The sequence below is a fragment of the Anas platyrhynchos genome, chromosome Z, assembly GCF_047663525.1.
Source record: "Anas platyrhynchos isolate ZD024472 breed Pekin duck chromosome Z, IASCAAS_PekinDuck_T2T, whole genome shotgun sequence".
Lineage (NCBI taxonomy): Eukaryota > Metazoa > Chordata > Aves > Anseriformes > Anatidae > Anas > Anas platyrhynchos.
In genome coordinates, this window is record NC_092621.1 from 27,702,079 (window position 1) to 27,728,610 (window position 26,532).

The 26,532-nt window shown below is 36.8% G+C and overlaps 1 protein-coding gene across 2 annotated transcripts in view; it reads left to right on the forward strand.

Annotated features, from left to right (window-relative positions):
* ZNF366 (zinc finger protein 366) overlaps nucleotides 1-23,185 on the forward strand; it is a 35,327-nt gene extending 12,142 nt beyond the window's left edge. For both annotated transcript variants that reach the window (XM_038170908.2, XM_038170909.2), the window contains exons 2-6: nucleotides 5,928-5,997; nucleotides 8,554-9,871; nucleotides 12,105-12,296; nucleotides 18,046-18,220; nucleotides 20,874-23,185. In XM_038170908.2, coding sequence (XP_038026836.1) covers nucleotides 8,573-9,871; nucleotides 12,105-12,296; nucleotides 18,046-18,220; nucleotides 20,874-21,409 — 2,202 coding nt within the window. In that variant the 5' untranslated portion in view covers nucleotides 5,928-5,997; nucleotides 8,554-8,572 and the 3' untranslated portion in view covers nucleotides 21,410-23,185. The remainder of the gene's footprint in view (nucleotides 1-5,927; nucleotides 5,998-8,553; nucleotides 9,872-12,104; nucleotides 12,297-18,045; nucleotides 18,221-20,873) is intronic.
* The last annotated feature ends 3,347 nt before the right edge of the window (nucleotides 23,186-26,532 follow it).

Here is a 26,532-nt window from a genome sequence, read left to right on the forward strand (position 1 = left end):
CACCATACGTACTTGTGGTTTGGGGTGAAGCAACCAGCTAACATTTCAAAGCCTGTGAACTTAACATCCACTTTATTATCCAGGTTATCTGTGTGTTACTGGCCATTTTAGTAGATAGAATAGAGAAGCAGAGAGGGTATGAACCACAGATGGAACAGAGAAGTGATGAGGGAAGGAAACGTAAGAGAAGAACTAAGAAAACTCACAAAGAGGAAGAAAAAAAAAAAAGAAAAGAGAAAGGAGGATAAGGAAAAGAGAAATAAAAGCCAAAAGAGCAGCAAGCCTAAACTGTATTCAAAAGTCACTTCTTATGGATACTGAAGTGACTAAAGATGGGCCATGAGAATAAAGTACTGCTAGGATGCCAGGGTCATTACCAAAAATACCATATTGCAGATGTTCAGTGGTTAACCCAGTCATACTGCTGTGTGACCTCCACCCAATTGTCTTACCTTATTAGGCAAGAGAAGAACAACAAAAAGATGAGAATGATAGCAAAAGTTTGGCTAAACTGAGGACAAAACATACATAAGAGCAATGAGAGTGAAAGCAAAATATTCTGCCAAACTTTTGCATTCACAGAACCACAGAATCACAAAATCATCTAGGTTGGAAGAGAACTCTAAGATCACCAAGTCCAACCTCTGACCTAACACTGACCGGTCCTCTACTAAACCATATCACTGAGCTCTACATCTAAATGACTTTTAAAGACCTCCAGGGATTGTGACTCAACCACTTCCCTGGGCAGCCCATTCCAATGCCTAACAACCCTTTTGGTAAAGAAATTCTTCCTAATATCCAACACAACCCTCCGCTGGTGTAACTTTAGCCCATTCCACCTTGTCCTGTCACCAGGCACATGGGAGAACAGACCAACCCCCACCTCGCTACAGCCTCCTTTAAGGTTAAGGTATCTATAGAGTGCAATAAAGTCGGCCCTGAGCATCCTCTTCCCCAGACTGAACAATCCCAGCTCCCTCAGCCACTCCTCGTAAGACTTGTGAGAATGTTGAGAACAGACCACTCATATTGGACAGAAGAAAATACCTACAGCTACCTTCCTACTGCACCTGGCAATTTCTTTTGATTTTAATCAATGTCACCACTGAAAAGCAAATTATGCAATACTACTACTCAGTGCAATAATATCTCTCTATAAACATATCTGATGCCACCGGTAGTGCCCTGGCTCTGGCAGAGTAGGTGGTAGGATTGTTTCAGATTTTCGGCAAAGGAAATTTCAGAATGTAATGTAATATTTTCAATTTATTATCAAAACAGAAAATGATCTTTAAGTTACACACACACACACAAAAGTGAAGATGCATTTATTTTTATACTATTTCATGCATTTTATTTACTACATGAGATACCAAAGTAACTATACTCCTGTAAAATTGCTTCTAACATCTTGCTCCCTGAAAACTGAGTAGAAAAATAAGTTGCACGTATACCTAAGATGGTTCCAAAAGCTACTCTTAACAGCAGTGCAGACAAGATATTTCCCAAACATTTGTATTTCTAAGCTAAAATAAAGAAAAATTCTGTAAGTTAAAATGTTAAAATTTGGGAATAACAAAGATGAACGTCAAACAAAGCAGGGAGCACACTTTGCTAAGAGACCCATTTCTTTACATTCATATGATCTTCCAGACTACAGAAATGCAGGCATGTGGCTGTAAGAGCCCCTATAGCAGACAGAATATTTAAAATGATCAAACCTTAAACAAGAAGCCAGGAAGACATGCCAAAACAGCATCACTGAAGGAAAAAAATAATAATTGAGGATTATACAATATATATGAGATATCTTTGAAAGTTCATTTTTTTGTTGCAGCTGTTTACTGTGTCATGTTCAGCTCTTTAAGTGTGTCAGATTTTTTAATCAGTTAAGTTTCTTAGGTGTGTAATTGTATGATTTCCATTGTTTGTTTGAAAAGGTTTCAGTCTGTTAACAGGCGTGGAAAGGCAGGTATGACTTTTCATATGTAAACACTGAATTTGCCAAAAGTATCAAATTTTGGTCATGTCGTAGATGGCTCCATATCCCATCGTACAACAAAACCCATAACAAATTGCATGGAAAATCATGATCGATCATTTTCAGAGTTCATTGGAAATCTTGCCATAAACCATACCAAGCTCTGAATTACATCTTATTAAGAGCTACCAAAGCTATTAGTTTTAATTTTCTAAGCATTTACTGTGACAAATATGTTTTTGTTGGAAAGAAGAAGTTTTATCCTGAAGCCTGATATCAGCAGATGAAGGTAATTTCCCAGGGAGAAGTGAAAAGACACTGAACTCCTTAGTACTATCATATTAATGTAGGAAGAAAAAACCTGATCTCATCCACTTCTCATTTTCAGTTATTCCAGACCATTTTCACAAACAATTGTTTACTTGTTCCCAATACCAGTTGTATTAATGATGGCAATACAAATGGGGAAGAGAAATATATATGGCAATACCTTCATCTTGACAGAGTTATCCATTTGAGCAGACATACCTGTCTCATAGAAGGTGTGGAACAAGAAGAGTTATCTCAGAAGACAATTAAGATGATGATTAAACCATGGACTTAATATGACGCAAGATCTACTTGAATGTGAGAGAAAACAAATATTTGTAGAAATGGTATTGAAAAAGAATTGACTAAACTCCACAAAGTCTATTATTCCAAGTTCAAGCCTGTTATTTTACAGCTTCCCCAATATTTGTGTGGCCCTAATCAGTATCTGCATTCATTGATTTTGGATACTTTCCCTAAATTCATGTTTATTTTTGCAAGGTAGACCAAATTTTTTCCTCCTCCCAGCTCCACTTTGTGGCACAAAAAATGTTCTCATATTATAGAATGTAATAGATCTCTTATATTAGCTTCAGATAAGAGAACATAAAGAGTTCATGACTGATTTGTATATTAACATATAGCCAATTTGTATATAACATATACTCAGCTTGTGTACTCACTTCGAGTATATTACTATATAGTCAGTATATGTTAATGGAACACATTTTTCAAAATTGTGTGCAAGAAAATGTGGATATTGAAGCCAGAAAAGATGGATGAAAAATAAAATTTCCATGGGCTTCTTTAGTGATTAAGAGTGTAAGGTTGGCTCTGATTTTAGAGAAATTTTGGTTTAGATTTGAGCACAATCTTTTACCTCTGGCCCTCCTCTAGTAAGTATAGTCACTAAAGCCTAGAGTAAATAAAATGCCTTTATTTGAAAAAAGCTGTACAAATAACCAGTTATCAAAGAGCAGTGATAGTTTGAATCAATATCCAGAAAGCTTAGTATTGAAATAACTAAATCTTTTGAGCATGTTTACAGATTTTGCATTGTTCACGGAGGCAGTACCTACAAATAACAATCTGACTGTACAAATGCAAGCAGATGCATGCATTTTACAGATACAGAAAATTATCATAATCTAATCCAACTACTTATTCAACGCAGACCATAAAGACAGCAAAACAGATAAGAGACACTTGAAAACTAGAGGTTAAAAAATCCACTTAATTATTTTCCAACTCTGAAATTATGAAACTCCCAAAAGAAAAAGAAATGAGGAACGGTAACATTATTGTGGGACTTCACTCATACACACAAAGCAGCATGAAAGAAGATATGAGAACAAGCAAAAGGGAAAGAAAAAAGGGGCTTATGTTGCCACTGAAGAAAACTGACAGGGAAAATCTTAAGGAGGGATCAGATGTATACCAACTAAAAATTACTTGATTACCAGTAATGGATATATTCACATTTGTATAGGTATTCCTTGGATTTTCGAAGTCTGACAAATACCGCAAAGAAGTATAGATTTGGTAGGGGACACTGCTTTGCTGCTGAAATGAGATTAATTCAGCATAGTAAAGCTCCGTTATTCAGATATGGAGACTGGTGTAAGTTTTGTATAAATAGCAAAGGAGTGAAAACTAAGTAAAGATTTTTGTGTTTAATTGAACAACTATATTAGTGAATACATTTTAAAACAAAAACTGTACTGAAGGGTGAACCAAATGAAGGAGATCCCGTAAAACCTATTAAGCCAACCACAACCACCTCTGTAATAACATTTTTTTTTGGAAAAATAATAATAATATGGTTGCTCAAGGAGGCTCAAGCTCTTCAACTGATCAATTTTGGCCGAAGTAATAGAGTGTTATTTATCAGTGATCCTCACCAAATCCTATACAGGAACAGATATTAAATTTCATTCTTTTCTTATAGATGCCAATCTTTCAGGCCCCAAGAGGAAACTACAGTCATATATGTTCATCAAACACAGAATTTCTCTTCCAGCTTAGAGAAACTGGCCTGTTCAACCACCTTGAAACTTCCTACAATCTGTTCTCTTTTACCGTCATTTGAAATAGCAAACACAAATGCAAACCTTGTACTAATTAACCTGTTTCCCATTGTTAGAAGGTACATGTCACTTTCACACATCTTGGTCTTTTTTTTTTTTTTTTTTTTTTTTTTATGGTTCCACTGCCCAAGAAAAAAATCAGAATAGCAGAATAGTAGTAGTCTGTATTTAAGCTGGAGCAGCTTCATAACCTCCCATTTGTATTGCTGGGCTTATTATTCTTCTATAGATAGAAGGCACTTTCATACAGGAAGCAAAATCTTGGTTCTCTTGAAGTCTAAAGAAACTTTACTGTTGACTTCAGTAGGTAATATTAACTGTGGACTGTAACAATGAGTGTACTTGCAGAGTGAATAGCATGGTTTACACACTTTGTTTTGTTTTGTTATCCTTTGTCTTTAGAAATATGATGTCTGGAAATGAGAAAGTAAACGGTAATTCATATTCTGTGCTAAAATCTCTTCCTCTTTCGGGGAAGTTAACATTATTAGCTGCTGCATAGGTAGTCTAATTTGGAAATAACTCCACAACTATCTGAGTCCTCTGTAGACTTTCTTTTCTGAAAGGTCATATAAAGAGCTTATTTGTGGCTCTATTTTTCAAAATAATTTGTTTCAAAATACACTTACTTATGTAGACATAAAGACATGTGAATATGCCTGTCTGTTCTGAAGAAATGATCCCTTTTAAAAGCTCTGGAGAGTTGGGTTTAGGCTTTTTAAATGTTTGACTGCCAACATTGCTTGGAAACTTTTGTCTCAGGGAACTTTCCACACCAAGGTTTCAAAACTGAAAAGCTGGGATACTGCTGATAAAAGCTAGAATGTTTAATGTTATCCAGATTTAAACTGAACTCATCGTTTAGAATCACGACAGTATTCTACATAGCATTCCATCCTAAATAACTAGGTGTTGAGCAAGGAAAGACTTTTGAAGTTAATGGTTGGACTTCATGATCTCGGAGGTCTTTTCCAACCTAAATGATTCAAAGCCTTAAAGTGCTTATATAGGAAAAAAAAAATGTCCCTAGGGGATATTTAATACAAAAATTCATCACTTCCTACTCCCTTACTTATCATTAAATACTAACATGAGACGTAACCATTGTCAGATAAAACAAAAATAATGGTAAAAGTACTATTAAGAGCTTAAAGTTCTGTACTGTAGTCATTTAGGACTCCTTATGTACAAAAGAACTATTTATTGCATGGTGGTCAAATCTGCAGTCTATTTGACGTTTTCTCAGGACTCACATTTTTATGGAATTAAATTCTGATCACAGGGAAGATCGTGTCTCAAATTTAAATTAGCAAAGGTTTGCTACCAACAGAAAAGGAGATGAAATGACAGGCCAGATTTAATCTTTTCTCAGAGAATTTGTATGATATAGGGTTTGGCAATATGGAGGTAAAATAAAAACAACAAGATAATATGCTTTTAGACTGTAAATCGGTACATTTCCCCACCCTCTTGGATGCTCTTTTGTCTGATTATACATAACCACTCTGACTGTACTAATCACTAACTTTAAAAACTTTCTTTTGTAGGCTTGGTCCCATGATGTGTGTAGCAATGGACAGCAGAATAAAACCATACACTCAGTGAAAGCCACCAAAGGTTAGTTGTGCATGGAAATTACTGCTTTCTAGAAACTGCTAGCAGTTCTACAGCTTTTGCCATAACTCTGTGTTCCAGATAGACTGAAAATTTGCATAAAATAGGCTGTGGAAGAAAGGAGGAACTGGCAGCCAAGAGACAAGAGAGCAATTAGACAGAACTCACTGTCACTTCTGTGTATTTTTGGCAGCATTTCAATAACCTAACAAAGCCAGTAAATAACATAGCTGGGTTCTCAATTGCTATGAGCTTTCTGAAGTGTTTTATACTCATTTTGCTGCTAAAGAATCAGAAACACAAGATGAAAGACATTTGAGGGACAGGCCCATACTTTGAAGGGGACATTTTGATCTACAGGTATATTTTATGTTCAAACTGTGTGAGTTTAATGTTGCTTATAATGAAATTTGAAAAAATACTTTTCCATTTTGGAAATAAGCGGATTTTTTTTTTGGTATTCAGAGGGTTTCTTTCCACTGCTCCTTTTGAGTAAGTCAAGCCTTTGTATCGAAAGAGTCTTCAAGATCTATCTGTTTCTTATTCTGCCTACTGAGTTAGAGTGACAAAGAAACATAACTGAATGCATACTCCCTAACAGTCTTCTCTGTTATGAAATGTGCACACACACATTTACATATATTAAATATGCATATGTAAACACACACATGTATATATATATAGTGTGTATACACATACATATGTTGAAATTCAATGATCTAAGGACAGAAAGTCACATCTTGGCATAGTTATTACAGTTACCCTAGCTTTAGTTGACCCTAGGCTTAATTGGTCCTTTCCTTTCCTTTCCTTTCCTTTCCTTTCCTTTCCTTTCCTTTCCTTTCCTTTCCTTTCCTTTCCTTTCCTTTCCTTTCCTTTCCTTTCCTTTCCTTTCCTTTCCTTTCCTTTCCTTTCCTTTCCTTTCCTTTCCTTTCCTTTCCTTTCCTTTCCTTTCCTTTCCTTTCCTTTCCTTTCCTTTCCTTTCCTTTCCTTTCCTTTCCTTTCCTTTCCTTTCCTTTCCTTTCCTTTCCTTTCCTTTCCTTTCCTTTCCTTTCCTTTCCTTTCCTCTATCCCAGATGTCTTAATAATAATCAATTTAGAGATCCTACATTTTTTCCTTTTCTGTGCATTAGTTGATCCCTTTGTCTAAAGATTCCATCTTAAAATTTTGTCACTGAAACTTTGGTTTCACACATTATTTCAACGGTAGTTTGAGAATCTACCCCATTAAATGGAAGTACTCTGTTTGCAAGCAGGTTTTTAAGAAGCCTTCTGTTGTCTACAACCTAACTAGGTCACAGAGATGTTCTTTTTTAGGAGCACGTTTATCCAGCATGGAGCTTCCCGAAAATGAAGCATGAGTGTTTTTATTACTCTAAACACCTTCAAACTTGCCACCTGACATTTCCAAGAATGGTGCTATAAATTGCATCAACATGACACAAGTGATAGAGGGAAAATATGTCTAGTTTTCCAAAGTAACCCCTGCTTGGTTTGACAAATGCATGTAAATAGACACAGGCATACACACATATACATTTGGATAAGAGCACCTCTACAGAGCCAAGGCAAAAGGTAGCAGCTTTGTTTAAAATGAAGCAAAATTTAAAACAGGTATTTCAGATTAACTCAAAATTCAAAAGAAGTTTTCTATACAATCAGTGGAATACAACATTTTGACAGAGTACAATTATTAATCTCCCGTGTCACATTAGAAACATTAGAAAGTATCAGAGCATTCTGAGGTGTCAGTTATTCTGGAAACCTCGGTAATTGTTGAAATTTGTGCTCCTGTTTAGAATAAAAACAAAACAAAACAAAACTAGATTATGTCCATAATGCAGTTCAGACAGTGGTCAGAGGCTTTCCTCCCCTAAATCTGCCAGGTAAATATCGCTGGGATTAAAACAAAGAAAATAAATTAATCTCCGCCTTCTTATTACAATACAAAGTGAGAGAAGCCAGGAAGCACGGCACAAAACCTGATGGTACACAGTGTCCTTAGATCACTTGGCCATTGTTTTCTCTCACAGCAGCACATGCTAATGATACAAAGAAGTTTAAAGTCTTTGGCTTTGATTTTTCATGTCACAACCATAATAAATGTGCACATTATTGTTTGTATTGCCATATCCTTTAGATGCACCGCCAATTTCTAGGGCCTGTGCATGTGCAGCCAAGGACAGGACTTTGCCCACAAATAGCTTGGCTAAATTAAATTAAGCAGAAACATTGCCACACAGAATCAGCTGCTAAGTAGACTGTCACGTTACAACATGTTTATGTTACAAAGATATTGAATGAATCAAACTGGAATTTAAACTGCCATTAGCACCAAAGGAAGACCAAATATTCTTTTTTTCTCCACTAGACAATTTAATTCTGCTTTAAATGCTCTTCATCCTATATGGGCCAAAGCAGGACATCCTCAGGTGTATTTAATTAAAAAAAAAATAAAAATGCAACCTCCAAACCAATGAACTAGACAATAAAGTGTTAACCCCAGGAGAACAGGAAGAAATAAATATATTTGTTTGTCTATCTGTTTGTTTGTCCTAGGGAACCAAAAGAAAGAAATATGATGAAGAACGAAGACACAGGTTTTACTGCGGACAATACACAAACCTCTCCCTTTTCCCGCTGCCTGCAGCCACTGAGCCCTGTTACAAAGCCACACAGAACGACACAATTTGGTGAAGAATTCAGACAACACCTCTCACATTTCCGCTATGGCCCTCCTCCTCTTGGAGACATGGAAAGTTTTCAGGGGTCCTTAGAAGGAGGGTCTCGGAAACGCAAGAGCATGCCAACAAAAATGCCTCCTTCTATTGCTCTTGAGGGTTCCTCATCACCACCCCACAGACCTGAAGATCAAAATGATATAGGGTCTTCCAGTCTTCCCTTGGTGTTTCAACAGCCAGTACAGCCCAAGTACAGTTCCCAGATGATTGACCTCTGCAACTTTGGTTTTCAGTTCTACAGAACTCTAGAGCATTTTGGAGCCAAGACCATTAAGCAAGAACCAGTCAAGCCTAACATGGCATGGCCCAGTAGTCCAGCATTCATGCAGGCTCCTTACCCCTATTATCCTAAAGTCCATCCTGGCTTAATGTTTCCTTTTATTGTGCCCCCAAACCTTCATTTCAGGAACCCCATTCAAATGAAAAGGCCTCCAGAGCCACCCTTCAGGAGGGCAGAAGTGAGAGAAAGTGGTGAAAATAAACAGAAAGTGGAAAGAGTAGATGTCAACCTTCAGATAGATGACAGCTACTACGTTGATGTTGGGGGTGAACAGAAACGCTGGCAATGTCCTATGTGTGAGAAGTCCTATACATCCAAGTACAATTTGGTCACCCATATCTTGGGGCACAGCGGCATTAAGCCACATGCTTGCTCCCGATGTGGCAAGCTTTTCAAGCAGCTGAGCCACTTGCACACTCATATGCTTACACACCAGGGCACAAGGCCACACAAATGCCAGGTGTGCCACAAGGCTTTCACTCAAACCAGTCACCTGAAGAGACACATGATGCAACACAGTGACATCAAGCCTTACAACTGCAGGATCTGTGGCAGAGGTTTTGCCTACCCCAGTGAGCTGAAAGCACATGAGTCCAAGCATGAGAGTGGCCGAGAGAACATTTGTGTGGAGTGTGGTCTTGACTTCCCCACCCTGGCCCAGCTGAAGAGACACTTAACAACCCACCGTGGCCCAATACAATACAATTGCACTGAATGTGATAAGACCTTCCAGTACCCAAGTCAGCTGCAAAACCACATGATGAAGCACAAAGACATCCGTCCCTATATCTGCACTGAATGTGGCATGGAGTTTGTGCAGCCCCACCATCTCAAACAGCACTCCCTAACTCACAAGGTAAGCCATCACATGTTGTCTTCTCACCTTGTATCAGACAGTAGCACAAAGATTACAGAATGATAAAGATTCACCTACCTCCTCAGAGGGAAGGTGACCAGTCTACAAAGCCTCATGCTGGCCATTTGCCAGCAGTAGGATTTTGTGCAGAGCAGAAGTCTCAGCAATACTCTCAACAATGGAACCTAGATGTCTCTGACAATCTCAAGAAAGTAAAATCAGAAAAGTAAAAGTAAGTTTACTTTACAAAAGTGAAAATGGAAAAATGTTTTGGTATAAACAGGACTTTATTTAAACCACCTGTATTGCTTCCCATAATTGTGTTCACATCTCTCCGTTTCTGGGTTTTATTTTCAGAATGACCTTCTGTGAAATAATTTGATTTTGCAGAGCTGTCTAACACCTAAAAGTTTTAACAGAAATTTTCTTCTGAAATATATATGTATTCTTTTGCATCCCTTAATTGGGAAGTAGGTGGTATGCAGGAGGCTGTATGTATGTGGCAGAAGAAAGCATATTATTACTCATCAGATTTTGAAGAATCATTATAATGAGACATTTAGGGAAAAAAAAAAAAACAAAAAAACAAACAAACAACAAAACACAACCTAAGAAAAATTCCTGTTTGTGTAGAAATTATTCTAAATGCCAGTTAATGGAAGTGGACAAAGAGGACCATAATCCCAGCCAATTTATATCAAGTGGCAGTCTTACCATGGCTGTCAGTAATGACAGCTATGTCAGTTTTGACTAGGAGTAGGCTTTGGAACACATCCAGAAAACACCACTTTAAAAAATGTGAAAAATATAAATGCTCCATTCAAGAATGTCTGAAATTGTTATCCACCATTATAAAAATATGATAAATGCATACAAATGACATATTTTATAAAAATTGCTTCCAGTTTTGAATGTTTTTCATTTAACACATGAATTTTAGATTTATATGAAAAACAGTAAAAATACAGAAAGCTAGAGGCACATTTTCTTTTCAACAACCTCTACTTCCACATTTACTTTTTCTTCTTTACTATGCTATTGCCATTTCTGCTCTCTTTGGAGATTCCCTGGTCTTTGGATTTACCATACAAAATTCTACTAATTTAAAATGTTTTTTTTTTTTTTTTTTTTTTTTTTTTTTGTCATAGGAAATGCAATGTCCTTGAGCCTTTAGAGAGCTTCTGCTTCTTTGTCCACAGCTGCAGGTGGATTCAGCTGTGAACATAATTAACAGTACTTAGTTGCCCAAATGCAGCCTCAAATCGGATAGCTGGATGCTGAGAGTCGCTGTGGGTGTTCACAATTTCAGATCTGCAATTAACTCTATAAAAACCACTGAGTGGCACAAAAGAGACTGGCATTTCATGTCTTATTTGTAAATCGGGCCTGCAGGATAAATAATTGCTCTTGGCACTTCACTGGTAAATCTTCACTACTTGCAGCAAGTTATACTCAAACTCCTAAAGGGTTTAGTGGAAAATTCATTGATTTTTGTAGCATGGAAATGACTCTGAGAAGCTGGCGGTTAGTACATACATGTATGACCAAGAATACTGATCTGTTTATTGGTAAATTGATTATATGGTATAGAGAGTGACAGAAACATTCTGTGACCACCAGAATAAAACAGGTTACTCCATTATGGTTAAAGTAAGTCCCATAAAGAGTAAAAAGTATTTTCTCTTCAGTGAATATAATATGTAGATCATTATTTGGTGATATTGCTTAACTACTTCTCAGCTATCTCTGATTATTTTCATTTGCTTCTTCAAAACAGGGATAGATCTCTTTTTTTGGAAGCCAATGATGTTAAACTACCATAGTCAAGCACTTCTTCGGTCTCTTAACTGGTTAACTTTTAATCTTGGTCCACAAGTTTTCACATTTGACCAGTACCTTACACAAGCTGTAGAGAAGGAAAGAGAAGCTGTGCTACTGACTACGTCTCATGGATTTGTAAATTTAGCAATGGAAACAAAACTCCTTATTTCACCAAGCCTAGATTTTATTTTCCTTCTCTGCTTTTCAGACTCTTGTAAGAACTTGCCAAGAAAAAAACATGTGTCCATTACTAGAGCAAATAATGTTAAAGGCAAAATAATTGCTTACCTGCTTTGCTAATGTAGAAAGAACAATTCATATATTTTGAAATGATCTACAAACTATTCTTTTTATTTATTTATTTATTTATTTATTTATTTATTTATTTATTTATTTATTTTCCATCTTACAGGGTGTGAAAGAACACAAATGTGGAATCTGTGGCCGGGAATTTACTCTGCTGGCCAACATGAAGCGACATGTCCTGATCCACACCAATATCAGAGCATACCAATGCCATTTGTGCTTCAAGAGCTTTGTGCAAAAGCAGACTCTCAAGGCACATATGATTGTTCACTCTGATGTCAAGCCTTTTAAATGCAAGGTAAGTGTATCTCCTTTGAAGACGGAGGCATAAACTCATAGAATGTTTCTGGAATATTACCACATTATGATATGAAAGAATTAGAAAAACAAGACTTGCTAACACATTCTATGGCTATATTTGAATTAGCACAAAATAGTCCAGTTTCCTTTCTTGATCCAGGTTCTGCTTAGGTAGCACAAAAGAATGGAGTTAAGTGTCTGTGATTTACTCCCTTCCCCTTCAATATCAGTAACGTTCGTCCTGTAGTATTTTTTTTTCCACTTAGTGAGCATTGAAATGCCACTGAGGTTTGAGGACAATAAACATACCTGACATTTGCCTAGTACAGCCACCCAAACAGAAGTTTAAGTGCTTAATAGCTTGAAACTCTGACTAAATACATAGATCCTGCACCCCACAGAGGACCATGAAAAAGCAGCAGCCAGCACTTCACACAGTGATGCTATGCAACAGTTCAGGGAAAGACTCAAAGAAAACCACAGCAAAACAGAACTGCAGAATGGGCCAAATGTTTTGGCTTTGGTTTTCTTGACTGCACTCATCTCTAATCTTTTCCTTATGGACTATTCATGTTTATTTTCTTACTCAGTATTAGACACTACATCTGTCCTCCTTGTTGTCTTTTTGGTTTGTTACTGTAATCATACCTGGTGAAGCCAGAGACTGGGTTTTATTCCCTCTTTGGTCTGCTCTAAGATATGGAGTAGAGAATGTTACCCTGTTTATGCCTAAGTAATGGAAGTTTGGTCTGGAAGAGACTTCTAGAACTTTTTCATCCAACATCTTCATGGAATGAAATATTTTCTTAAATTGAGTCTTCCATTCAGAAGCACAGTGGGATGAAGAATTTTTAATAGAATGATTCTCTCCTGAAAACCATAGACCTTCAAAATATCATAGGAAAATATTGCTTTCATAGTAGTTTTAATAGAAAAATATCAGAGTTAGTATTTCTGAATTCTTTATTTTGCTTTGATAACATCAAAGTGTTTCACTTTGAAAAAAAAAAGGTAAAAACAAAGACTTTTGACTTTAGCATTTTGTTTTATTTCTATTTATATCCTATTAAAATATTATTTTCTATACTAACATTTATTCTATATTGATAAAATAATTTTTGTTACTGAAATACTTGGGTAGTTCCATGCCAAGTCTGTTGGAGACTTTCATTCTTTAAATGCACCTGTAACCCTATGGCTTTGTTCCCTTTTGATCAGTCATCCTATGACCCCTCACATTTCAGAAAAAGAAAAAATCTATTGTTTGATAAGCTTTTCTGGATGTAGTATCTTCACAGAATCATTAGGATCCATGCTATTTCTGAGAAATGTGTCAGTTAGTTAGCTGGAAGTTTGCGTTCATGCTAGGATTTGATGATGACAAGCTATTAAAACTTGGAGATGTCAACAGTGTGAGTCAGGAACTGGAGTACCAACAGTGTGTTTTCCAGCCAGTAACAAAAGCTTTTTAGGAACACCTGTTTTTCTTATACATTTTTTAATTCTTTGTCCCCACCCAATGTTCCTAGGAGAGAAGAAACAAGTAAGCACAGTGAACCAGCTTCATCTGTGGCTGTTGGTTTATGAATCAACGTTAGTGTCCCTGAACTTAGTGAAGATCTTGCCAATAAGCAAAGGGAGAAGTAGGGTTTGCTCTTTGGCATTAGGAACATCCCTCGCCTCCTACCAGAGCCCTTGAAAGTCTCACAAGTATTTCTGGCTGGTATTCAGAGGGTTAAGGCAATGACCAGATAGCAGCCTTTTGGCACCAAGCTCCTCCTCGGCAGAAGGAAGGATATAGCTGTATGAACAGCCTGCTTAACAATGGCTCACATGTCCCCGGGGAACCGCCTGCAAATAGATTTCATCTTGCTTTCTCTTGTACTTTTCAAAGCTTCCTGTTTTCTCACGGTCCTTTTGGACAGTTTACAGTCTTTCTCCCTCTCCCTCTCTCTTTGAGGAAAGGAACACCCTTCTTATGAAGAAAGAAAAAAAAAAAAAAAAAAGAATGCAAGGGAAAGAGAGCACAGCAGTAGTCTTTCTACTTCACCACATGCAATGGTTTTCTTTACCTTTTCTCACAGAAAGAAAAAAAAAAAAGAAAGAAAGAAAGAAAAAAGAGGCTTTCCTATGTGTCTAATCACAGCTAAGCACAGACTATCTGAAATGAGGGAGTAGCAAATAGCTGTCCCTTCTGTTTCCGCATCCAGCTGCAGGCTGGATCCGTGTTTGATTTCTCTCTGAAGAGTGAACATCTCCGTAGCTCTTAAAGGCCTGGGTCCATGCTTCCTTCTATATTTTTGTTTTAAACAAAACCACTGAGTATTTATGAAAGAGTTGTACCAAATGGTTCAGAAGTGCTAATTCTGATTTGTAAAGGAAGCTCCTCTGAAATTAACAGTTGCTTTAAGCGATAAAGTCGGTAATGTTCCAGACACATAATAAAGAATGTAATCAAGCTTTCTCCAGTGCAGCCAGCCAAATGCACTTCACAGCAGAATTTTTGAACTCCCTTTCTACTACTGTAAATATGCAGTTAAAGGTGAGCCTAACCAATTCTGGTTTACAGCCACAGGTCAAAATATCTTCTTTGCCAAGTAGGAAGTTGCTTACATATTTCAGATGAATTGGGCTCTGCTCCGTTGTTGAAGAAAGGTAGTATGAGACATATTCAGTCTTCATTCCCATTTGGTAATGTTTTTTTAGAAGTTCCAGTCTATATCACTTTTGCCCATTGCTCATAAAATTGTGGGTTTACATTAGGAGTTAAACCCAAAGAAGATATGAGTTATAAGTACTTTTGGAAGAAACAACACAAGACTCACAAAAATGGCAGGGTTATACTTCATGCAGTGGTTTAAGAAGACAAAGTCTATTGTTGAACTAATTCAGCATTTCTTGCAAAATATACTTAAGTCTTTTTCACCAGCCAGTGCATCAAAGTGTGTTCAGCAGATTTACAGCTGAGGTTTTTCTCTTCAGGATGAGAATTTTATTTTGTCTTTACTGGAGAGCCTAAGGTCTGCAAGCAACTATGTTGTTTGTTATTCCAAGCTCTCTTGCATGAATGTTACATCCCTCTGAGTGCTAAGATGCTCTGTGGTGACTTCTGGAGACCTCTCCCATGGCTTTGGGTCATCTTTCACATTGCTCAGCAGTGGTCCCAACCCTGTCCTCTCAGAGAGGAAGAAAACATTTTCCCCTTCCTAGTTTGGTGTGCAGATCCAGGCAGTGGTTTAAGAACTGGCTGTGAATTTCAGCTAGCTCTGAGCTGCTGTCTTCCAGCATGTGAGCTTCAGAACAGCTTCCTTCACCCTCTAAATCATGGGCATTCATCTGAAACCCATCTTGTGTCTTTTGAAAGGGGCATCTTACTCAGATACCATGCCACACAGTACCATCATTCTGAAAACAATTCCCATATCTGCATTTCTTTCACTTTCCTGCCACACCTCTCTATTCTGGCACCATTTCCTCATGTCCCCAGAGGACACTGCAGGACGGTAACACATATGTCTCTAAGACAGTGCATGACTTTGGGAAATTGAAAGCCTACCCTCTTTATCCAGACACACAAAACCATTATGTTGTAAGAAACTATCCTTTAGGAGGTCCCCTCTCTTGTTGTTATAAAGAAAGAGAAATAAATGCTGATAAGCCAGAAAAAAAATGCTCCTACTAGACCAAACTTAATATTCAATACTTCATAAAGTATTTTTATACGCAAAATAGGTTTTCATGAAGTACTCTAGCCCTTCACCTGTTCAATCTGATTTTCTTTTCTTAACAATATAGATGAAGAAGTGAAGACCTAGCTATCAGAAAGCAAAAGCTAGTGAGAATGCCGGTCAGCCACAATACAGGCAGATAACCATAAGCCTCCTGCTAAGAGGTTGTAGAGAAGTATTATTATCGACATTCTTATAGACAGAGAAATATTGACATATCGTATACAGTTTAAGCAGCTGTAAAGATCCAATCAGCTGCTCTTCTTCCTTGTGATTTTTCTGTGATCGTCGGTGCTTCTTTCTCTTTGTTTCCTCACAGCACTTTCAGAAGACTTTTGGTACATTCTTTTCACTGAATATAAGTCATAGCTCTCTTTGAATGCAAAGGAGAGACAGTTCTCTTTCCTGAGTGGATGGATGACCCTTGGAATATATCTTATTTTCATAGATTATTAACTCATTTTCAGTGGCTATTTTTTCCCCCACTTTCTCTGTGAGCACTTTGCTGATAATTTTTTTTATTTTTATTTTTATTTTTTGCTAGAACATTCATTTTAACAAAGTCACAGAGAGAAAATTACAGAAATAATGCAGCTCTAGAAAATATATATTCAAGCAAATGAGCATTTCCAGAAATTTTCTCTTTGAAGCATTCAATCAGCTCTAGTTTTTATTTAAAAATAATACCGCTGAAAATTTTTTTATTAGCAATTTTTTTCCATTTTGGTTTCAAGAGCAAATGATTCAATACTACTTCACCTAGGTTCATTTCACGACTTAGGTTTCATTCAGATATTGCAGCTAATGGCTGTGTGAATTTGAATCAAAAAGTACTATGCCTGACCTTCTCTACTGCCAAAATAAATTGAGTAAAAACTTTGTCAGATTAGACCATGATTTGGTGGAACCTCAGTAACTGCTTTTTAATCATTTTATCCCAGAAGAGTACACTCCTTGAAAAATAAGATAAATTACTCGGAGATTCTGGCTCACATAGTAACAGGGATGGTACCAAGATGACTTTGATGGTATGACTATTTGTCTAAAATCAATCCAAAAAAGTGGTAAAAGTTGAAAGCAAACACCGAAGTTTACATGGGATGGAAACAGCCACTTGAATATGAATAAAATTATAAATCCTGATAAGGAAAGACCAGAAGACAAGTTAAGACTAGAAGCTTATAATAGTGATGTCAAAATTCCATGTCTTGAGACTACATTTGATTTATAAGGAACAAGACTACAAAAGGACCCATCTAGAAAAATAACAACAAAGAAGATAATACTTATTGTTTCATCAAAGGGAAACCTGCAAGATCAATGTCTCAAGCTGTCAGGAATGTGCTTTAGGGAAAGCTGAGTCATTCTTGCGGGCCCCGCTGTTTAAATTCCAGCTTACTCACCAGAGACACCAAAACACAGAAGCTGGTAAACAGATGAGATGATCCGAGAAGAATGTGGGGAGCAGGAAGCAAAGAAAAAAAGGAATTGCTTTTTCTGGCTTTAAGCAAAATGTGCAGTCATTTCCATTGCACTAAAGGAGAAGTGATATTCTGCCTGACTGTTTCATAAAAACCTTTCATTTTATCTTGTATCTTCATCTCTGCCTGACATTATTCTTGATTACTGGATAGATTCACAGACTACAAACTAAATAGCTCACTGAGACAGAAAGTTAAACTCTGAATTTCATTCAAGTGAAGAGCTTTTCAGGTTATGTACTGAAGTCTCCCCCTTCCTTAAAACAACATCCCCTGATTTTAGGGAATCTTTGACCATACATCTCTCCTACTCACCAAATTTTAAAAATGGCAGCACTGCAAGAAGCTCTAGATGAATGAAATTCAACCACATATTCTTGTCTTTAGTGTGTCACTTGTATCTTTGAAAAGAAAAGCTGCAGCCAGAAGAAGTTAAGGCTCAAGCTGAGAAGGATAGGTTACATTTGCCTTTAAAAATATTCTTCTCGGAAATACCCCTACAAAAACTAATCATTTTTGTTTTTACTGTTTTTGACAGCTGTGTGGAAAGGAGTTTAACAGAATGCACAATTTAATGGGACACATGCACTTGCACTCAGACAGTAAGCCTTTCAAGTGCCTCTACTGTCCCAGCAAATTCACCTTGAAGGGGAACCTAACAAGGCACATGAAAGTCAAACATGGGGTCATGGAAAGAGGATTTCATTCTCAAGGTAATATTTATCAGCAAACTTATTATCTAAGGGGTTTGAAAACACACATCAGTAAGTTTGAACGGGCTTTGTACCACAGATCTACAATTTTATATCATAGATCCAATGCTATTGGAGGAGATTGAAACTCATATACCTGGGAGGTTATTATTAACTATCTATGTTACTGCAGTGTTACAGATCAGTGATACCCATCAAACCAGATTTCTGATGAGACAGAGGTACAGGCTGAGATGGAGCAATAGTTGGAGAAAAAATGAGACAGCATTTGTGAACACAAAGGAAGTAATTTCAGCACACTATATTGTTGTTTTCAGGTGTTAGGGAGAATACAGTCAGTAGTGCTAAATCACAGGACTTATCAAGCCACGCCAAAAGTTCTTGTACTTAAGCCCATGGTTCCCAGTCTTCATCGCTGTGGGGATGGTGCAATATCCATAGTACTGCAGAGCTTCTTCTAGCATGTAGGTACTCCTGACACACAAATGACAGTGAGCTGGTGGAGTCTCATTCTTAGTGAAACTAGCACATGTAGCTGGCCAAGGATATGCTTGGAGGATGTAACTGAAAATGCATTGACCTTAGAATCATTTAGGTTAGAAATGACCCTCTAAGATTATCAAGTTATTAACCTAGCACTGCCAAGTCTACCACTAAATCATATCCCTAAACATCACACCAGCACATCTTTTGAATACTTCCAGGGATGGGGACTTAACCACTTCCCTGGGGTGACTCTACAACTTTCCTGACTGAAGGTGTTGTTCCAATATTTCTGAATAAATTTTTCAATTTTTGATCAGTTTGACTCTTGAATACTGACAGACCACACCCTAGCAACCATTTTAAAGAGCACATTATTCCTCAGACGTATCTGGTTAGGAATTTACAGTATTTCTCTCATGTTTGAGGTACATCCACATGTTTTTAACATGAGAATAAATCATAAATCCATTCAAAGTTGACAGAAGAAAAAAGTCTGGAAGTTTTCACTTGTCTTTCTCATTGCTTATTGGATTCCACATTGGAATGGAAGCCTGAATAGCTCTATGTACAGGAGCCTTTCTGCTCAAGATACATTTATTCTGTGCCATATTGATACATCTGACATTAATCTAAGGTTGTAAGCTCAAATCCAATTTGCAGAAACACATGCGAATGGAAGAAGGCAATCCTCCCTCATCTCAAAGTTTATGGGCTTTTGACAGTTCATGGTATCTGGCAAAGTATTTCCTCCCTCTGACCCAACACATACACTTCCTAAAATCATGTGCACACATGCCAATGCTATCTAGAAAAGTGAAGGTATTAGGGAGGATTGTTTTGAGCATTTGAGTATCCAAGATATTTTGTTTGTTTAGACTGGATAAATAACTCTCTTGAGGGTAGTAATTATTGCAGCCTAAAATTTAGGCTTTAATACATCCTAATGTGTATGGAAAACACGTCTTGTAATGACATTTGGGACAAAGTTTACAAAGATCCTGACAAGTAATGCTGTAAATAGCTTTTTTTTTTTTTTTTTTTCTTCCCCCTCCCCATTTACATCTCCTACCACACCATGCTAGTTACATGATTACTTGTAATTGAAGACAGCCTAAGTACAGTAATCCTTCAGTCCTTTAGGCTCATCAGACACAAAAAATTTGTAAAGGCTGCCACCTGCTCATGAGCCATTTTAACAAATACAACACAGTTGCAAAGTAACAGCTGTATCTAGAGAGGCTGTATAAATCTTGAAGACAATGAATCAAATTACTGAGAGGGGGAAAAAAAAAAAAAAGCTAAGCAAGTAAAATAATTTCTGCTATAGATTTTTGCTGCTGAGTGAAATCCTCATCCCAGTTGTGTCAACATTTTTTAAATTAAGATGGACTGTACCTGTAATATCTGAATCTTCTCTGCATCCTGATAGCAACAACTGGGTTTCTAGCAAGAACAGAGAGGAGATGCTTTGACAAATACTAAGATGAAACAGACACAGGTCCACACTCAGTTTTATACAGTGCAGTTCAAAATTTTCATTTGGCTCTGATGATTTTGTCAAGCTGAAGCACTAACTAGGTCATGAAGCTTTTCAGTGGCACTGGATGAGAGCAAAAAAGTTGAGGACAGAGGAGGTAGTGGACTGATGAGAGAGAATTGTGTTTTCATTTTAGTGTAGAAACTTTGAACTGGAATGTCCACGGAACAAACATGTTAACACATTTTTAATCTCTTCCACTCCTCTGGAAAAAAAAAAGTGTAAAAACTAGAACTTTGATTTTGGCATGTGATGGTTTAGATCAAAGTGTTCACTAAAAAAAAAAATAGGAAGAAGGAAGTGGGTAGGTTCATTGGCAAAAATAGTTTACAAGAGACCAGACACTTCACTTTTATTCCTAGCTCTCTCACTAAATGTCTGGCATGAACAGCAGAATGTTTCATGTGTCTTGACCTGGTTGTGAGGTGAATCCAATAGCACTTTTAGCAGCATCTCAAAGGGGATGTCATGAGATGTAAACAGTAAAGTGTTTGGAGATAGCTGAGTGGAAGACAGAGGTAAAATGTCAAATAGAAGGCCACCTCAAATTTTCTGTTTTAACCATGTGTCACCTAGTAACATTTGCTATATATAATTTATTCCTTTTCTCCCCCCTCTTAACACTACAAGGTTTTGGAAGAGGAAGAATTGCTCTGTCCCAGACAAATGTCTTGAGAAGCTTGGAACAGGAAGAGCCCTTTGATCTTTCCCAGAAGAGCCAAGGGAAAGGAATCTCATTTCATTCAGATGGTGAGAGTGCCAAAGGAAGCTCATGCCAGGAAGAAGAGGAAGACAACTGCTATGAAGCAGAGCAGTACAGCCCTGGCATGTATCATCATGACAACAACAAGCTATATACACCTCAAGATCTGTCTGGCAAACCAGACTGCATGATGAAGGGCTTCAGAGAGTCCTACTGCAATGAGAATGAAGAAATGTTAAGTGAGGGAGGACTGGAGAAGAGAATAGGGGATTCAGACAACCAGGAGAGCCAAGGAGAGAGAGACACCACAAACAATAAAGAACACCTGAGCTTTAGATCTTTCGAAAAGGCCAGACTTGGCCATTCTCTCTCTGATTACTTGTATTTCAAGCACAGGAACAAAAGTTTGAAAGAATTACTGGAAAGAAAAATGGAAAAACAAACAATGCTTATAGGCATTTAAATGGACATTTTAAAACAGCTGGAAAATGAGAAACAGATAGCTTTTAGCATGAACTGTAATTTACCAAAGCCTGAAATTTTGTAGTAGTCTTTAGAAATCAACAGGCTAAATCAATAAAATAAATTAAGGTAAAATACATACATGAAAACAATAAAGCAGTTAAAGGGGATAAAGAAATGCACTAGGTTTTAAACAATAACATTTTTACACTTATCCATTTGATGTATAAACAGACAATGGGGTGGGTACAGAATTTTATTTTCCTTTATCTGTGGTGGTAGAGACTTATACACAATTTTCTACTTATCAAAAGCAACATACTTTAGTGTTTGATTTATTATCTGTCTAAAATATATATGAACACTTCTAACCATAGGTGTCAAAAAATCTGAAAATAGTAAACATTTCACAGCATAAGCAAGAGAACTGTTAAATACGGTGTGCACGAAAGTGCTATCCCTCTCAGAACTAACACATCCACACTTTCATTTACTGCAGTGAGTATGTTAGTTTAACGACTTACAATGAAAAATGGGGAACAAATTAAGAAGAAATGCTAACTTTTTATGAGATAGTGAAGTGCAATTTTGTAAGGCTCTGAAAAGACTTGGTTTTTGTTATGGTCGCAGAAGCTTTTCCTCTGGCAAATGAGATGCTTGTATTTTGCTATGTTTCAGTCAGTATGGAAGTATTCATCAATTCTTCAAGTGAAATAGCATGGACAATATTGACATTTTATTCTGATGTCTGTTCACACCAATGCATTTAATGAGCAGCAGCAGCACGTAGCATTTGCAAGTCTTGCTGTAATTACACACAAAACAAAGAGAGTCATTTCATTGAGAAAATGATGTAATTTTGCCATTTATCTCTTCCAGTTTATCTTGGCTAGCAAGCTTGAAATTATGAAGTCTGATCAGATTTTATGTTGGAAGGGATGCCAAAAAAGAGCCCTTACAGGGCAAGCAATACTTTACAGGGAATAACAGTTTTGAGATTTCCTCTTATCTGAGTCAGATTTTTTCCCTCATTAACACAGCTTGACCAGTGAGCTCCAAGCCTTACAGAAGAATTCCACTCACGCTGTTTTTAATGAGTCATTCCCAGCTTTATATCCTCTGATTCCCATACAATATAACAAAGATGTTGAAAGTACATTTCATTAAGTACACTCCATCAATTACATGAGTTGTTTGACTAGCACCTTGATTCCCACATTTTCAAGATGTAAGAAAAATGGCCCCAAGCCATTCCATTGCTTATAAGGAAGTAAAGATTTAAGTCATTTAATTATTCCTATGTCATTTTGGGAACACATCTCAATAGTTTAAATCCCCCGTATATGGTACATCATTTCCAAATATTACTACCTTCTTCACTTACCTGCCAAGCACTTGATTCAGAATACCTTGTTGTAATGCTTAACATACAGTAAGTTATAATTAAATGTAAAGTCATATTTTTATGGCTTGCTAAGGCTAGGAGCCTGTTGCTGCAGCTCTCTACCATTATAAGAAACTTCTCACCTTACAGAAGTAACAATTCTCACACCTACCAGTTAATCAATCATATAAAACTGTGTTTGTGCAGTCTGAGCTTGCAGGAGATGGTTCCGTCTTTCAGTATTCAAACTTGGCATAGTAAAGACTCTGAATGAAAAGGAGAAAAAACTGTTGATGTGTGAAGCTTTAATGTACGGGTTGCTCTTCTAAATGTAATTAACTCTACAGCTGATGTACATACTTTTTTAAAAATAAAGAGGGTATACAAAGTTGATGTGGAGTGTAAGTGGATTCAGGATAACTGAATGGTGCCTTTCAAAATGAGGTGTATTTCAGAGGTACACAGGCCATTGTTTTCAGTGAAGAGTTATTTTATTATATACATTTAACTTGTCCTTTGCTGCATAATAACTCCTTTAAAAAGGAGCTGTCTTTCAAGGAAATCTTGGTTGAGCAGAAGAATCAGAAGATTTTCTAGAGTAATATGTTCAGCCTCATTCTTTCTAGGACTACAGGGGAAAAGACCAAGTAGATATTTAGTGTGATCTATGAGATTATCTCTTAGAAATGGAAGAATTCCTGCATTTACCCTCCTTGTAATTATCTTGCCTCTGCCAGACAAAAATCCCACTTACTCTCAGAAATGTCTCTTTAAGGTGGTGTAGTTCCCAGCTTTGCACTTTTTAAGATCAGTCCTCTCCACCTTTACAGCCATATTAGTTCCTATGATAAAATAAATATGCAACAAAATCTGGAACCTAGTTTTATATATATATATATATATATATATATATATATATAAAACTAGGTTCCAGATTTTGTTGTATATATATATATATACATATATATATATATATACGCATATACACACATATATATATGTATGTATGTATTTATATATTATATAATGCATTTTCTATAATTTCTGTAATGCCGATGAGTTGCATTTAGCAAGGCCCTGCAGTTCTGCCAGGTGTAGAGCAAAAATACAACACTTTCATCACAAAACATTGTTGTTTATAAAATGGAGAATGTTACAGGACAGGCAGACGATCCTTATCAAGAAAGAAACAAGTGGTTACATATCAAGACCATTCCAGAAAAATGGAACAAAGAAGACATTTTCAGCAGAGTACAACTCCCATTTTCTTATGTGAACTAGTGAACAGAATTTTCAGAAATGCCTAGTATAGTTCAGTCGTCTCTCCCTGTAGTTGAAAGTGCTGTACATGAGAGGAGTTGGTCTTGAATTCTATCTGTAGCAGATAACATCCTAACCATGAAAACGATGTATTCTAAAAGTATGCAGTCCAGAGTACCTGTACAGGGATTTCCCCCATAAGGAGAAGTGCCAGAGGTGTCCTCATGAAAGTAAATCACTGGAAAATATTCTGGTTGTCTTAATGATTAACCCACACATTTTCAATCTAACTTCCTCTGCAGCCAATTTATCTACTTCAATTCCACATCTCACTGGAGCAAAAGCAATTGACAACCATATACATACAGGAAGGTAGAAAGGAGTAAGGGTACCCAGAGTAGCAGTGCTATTTGTGACTAATTTGTAATGTGTATCACTTTTCTTGCATTTTTCCTAGAAAGCGGATAATATTATATTACAATAAGACTTTGAGACTGTGCCCAGTCACATAGTCACACGAAGCTAATTCACAAGCACCCAAGGTTAATTCATATTGGAATAGCAAAGAACTCTTCCAAAAGCCTAAGTCACCAGTCAGAGGAATTGCAAACAAAACTGTTACTGAGATAAGGAGACAAGTGTCAAGTGACCCAGGCAAAGGGATTAGATAGTCCTCCCAACTGCAGAACATAATACAGCTGAGTTTATGACACTTGTTATAAAGAGGTCCTGGGGGACACATTAAAAGTGAAATAACAGCCTTCATTGTGAAGCACCTTGCTTTCCAAACATAAGTTATTTTCACACTATTTACATTGGCACCATTTTGGGAACAGACAGTAACAGCCTTTGCTTTTTAATAGCTTTGAAAATGCTTTATTGAAATTTGCTCTCATAATGAAGTTACTTCCCATTTCTAATTTCTGAGGGATTAGCTTCCTTGTTTTGCTTTGAATAGAGGCCCAGAAGCCCTGTAGAGCCATTGCTCCTAGACCTTCGGGCAATTGTTTTTTTCTTTACTCCTTCCTAATCTGAGTCTACCTACCTTCTTACAACATGGTAGGCAAAAATGCATCTATATGACTCTTTGGTGATTTGCGTTTTCAACTTGTGATACCATATGAAATTGAAAAGTCTTCACCACAACATCTATATTAAATCAAATTCATAGAGTTTCCCTCCATTACTACAAAAAGCCTAACTTCATTCTCTTAGAAAACTTCAGAGCAAATAAGAATGACCACAAACTAATACAGCAGAGATACTTTACAAACCAGATGCTCAAGAAGCCCCAATGAGTAACAGTAAATGTACAACACCATAAGTTTGAGTAAATGAAGACATGCAGATTGTTAAGCTGGAGATTTTTCTGCTGTTAAGAGCAGCAAGGAGAGCTCTGCAAGACACTGTGCAGAACAGAATAAGTGGATGAAAAATCAAAAGCTGGATTAGTAAAATCGGAGGATAAAGAAATATGATGTATTTAGTGAGAAAGGTGAGTTGTAGGTGACTCTGAAATGATGTTTTGAGTTTGGCTACCTGGACCCAGCTATCTCCATATGAACTGGAGTTCTCCTGGCTGCTGAGCAGCCTCTAGCTTGTGATGGCAAAGACAACTGCAATGTGCTCAGCAGCGCAAACGATAGAACACTCTGTTTTAATTTTATAACATAATTTTATCCTGTGCTGTGTATTGCAAAACACACTCTTGGAAAGATACCAGAAAGACCAATTAATTCTGTTATACTTGCCTTTTTATAACTCTGTTTTAGTCTCTTGGCTATTCTTTGATTTCTCTCTTCATATTGTGCTGCTGGATTCTGTTGTTATGAGTGTACAGTTAAGAAGTAATAAAAGTACCATTGTTATTAAACCAAGAAGTTTTTCATAATTATTAACAGTTTTGAAAATAAGCCATGTCTGCTTTGCTGAACAACATGTATCAAAGCTAACATTTAGTACTTCTAACAGATTTTGCAGATAATGTGGTGTGTATTTATTTCACATAGAACACTGGGCTATAATTTAAAACCCCAACTCAATATATGGACCAACTTTGGTGAATATGCATTTTCTCTCTTTTCTTCTCAATAGTAAAAGCATATATGATGCATTGCATTAATTTAAACAAATAAGTATATACAAGTGATGCTTCTGTACTATTGAAATTGATCTGGAGCTCTTGGCACCCCAGATATTTTATACACTAAACATATGGAGTTGGTCTCACAAGGCCATACTTCACTCAGCACCATTAAAGGGTGGTCCTTTTAAAGGAAAACCTAAAAGAATGACAGGAGAGTAGTTAGGAGACAAGGAAAGAAGGTTTGCCATGTTCCTTGAGACAGCACATTCATTTTATTATTACAGACTGCAGGGAGAACATAAAAATGCTTTGGAATGATCATGGCATTTGTTAATTTAGCATTAGAAAGCTGAAAAAAAAAAAGGTGTAACCCTTACCTTAAAGATGTTTCAAA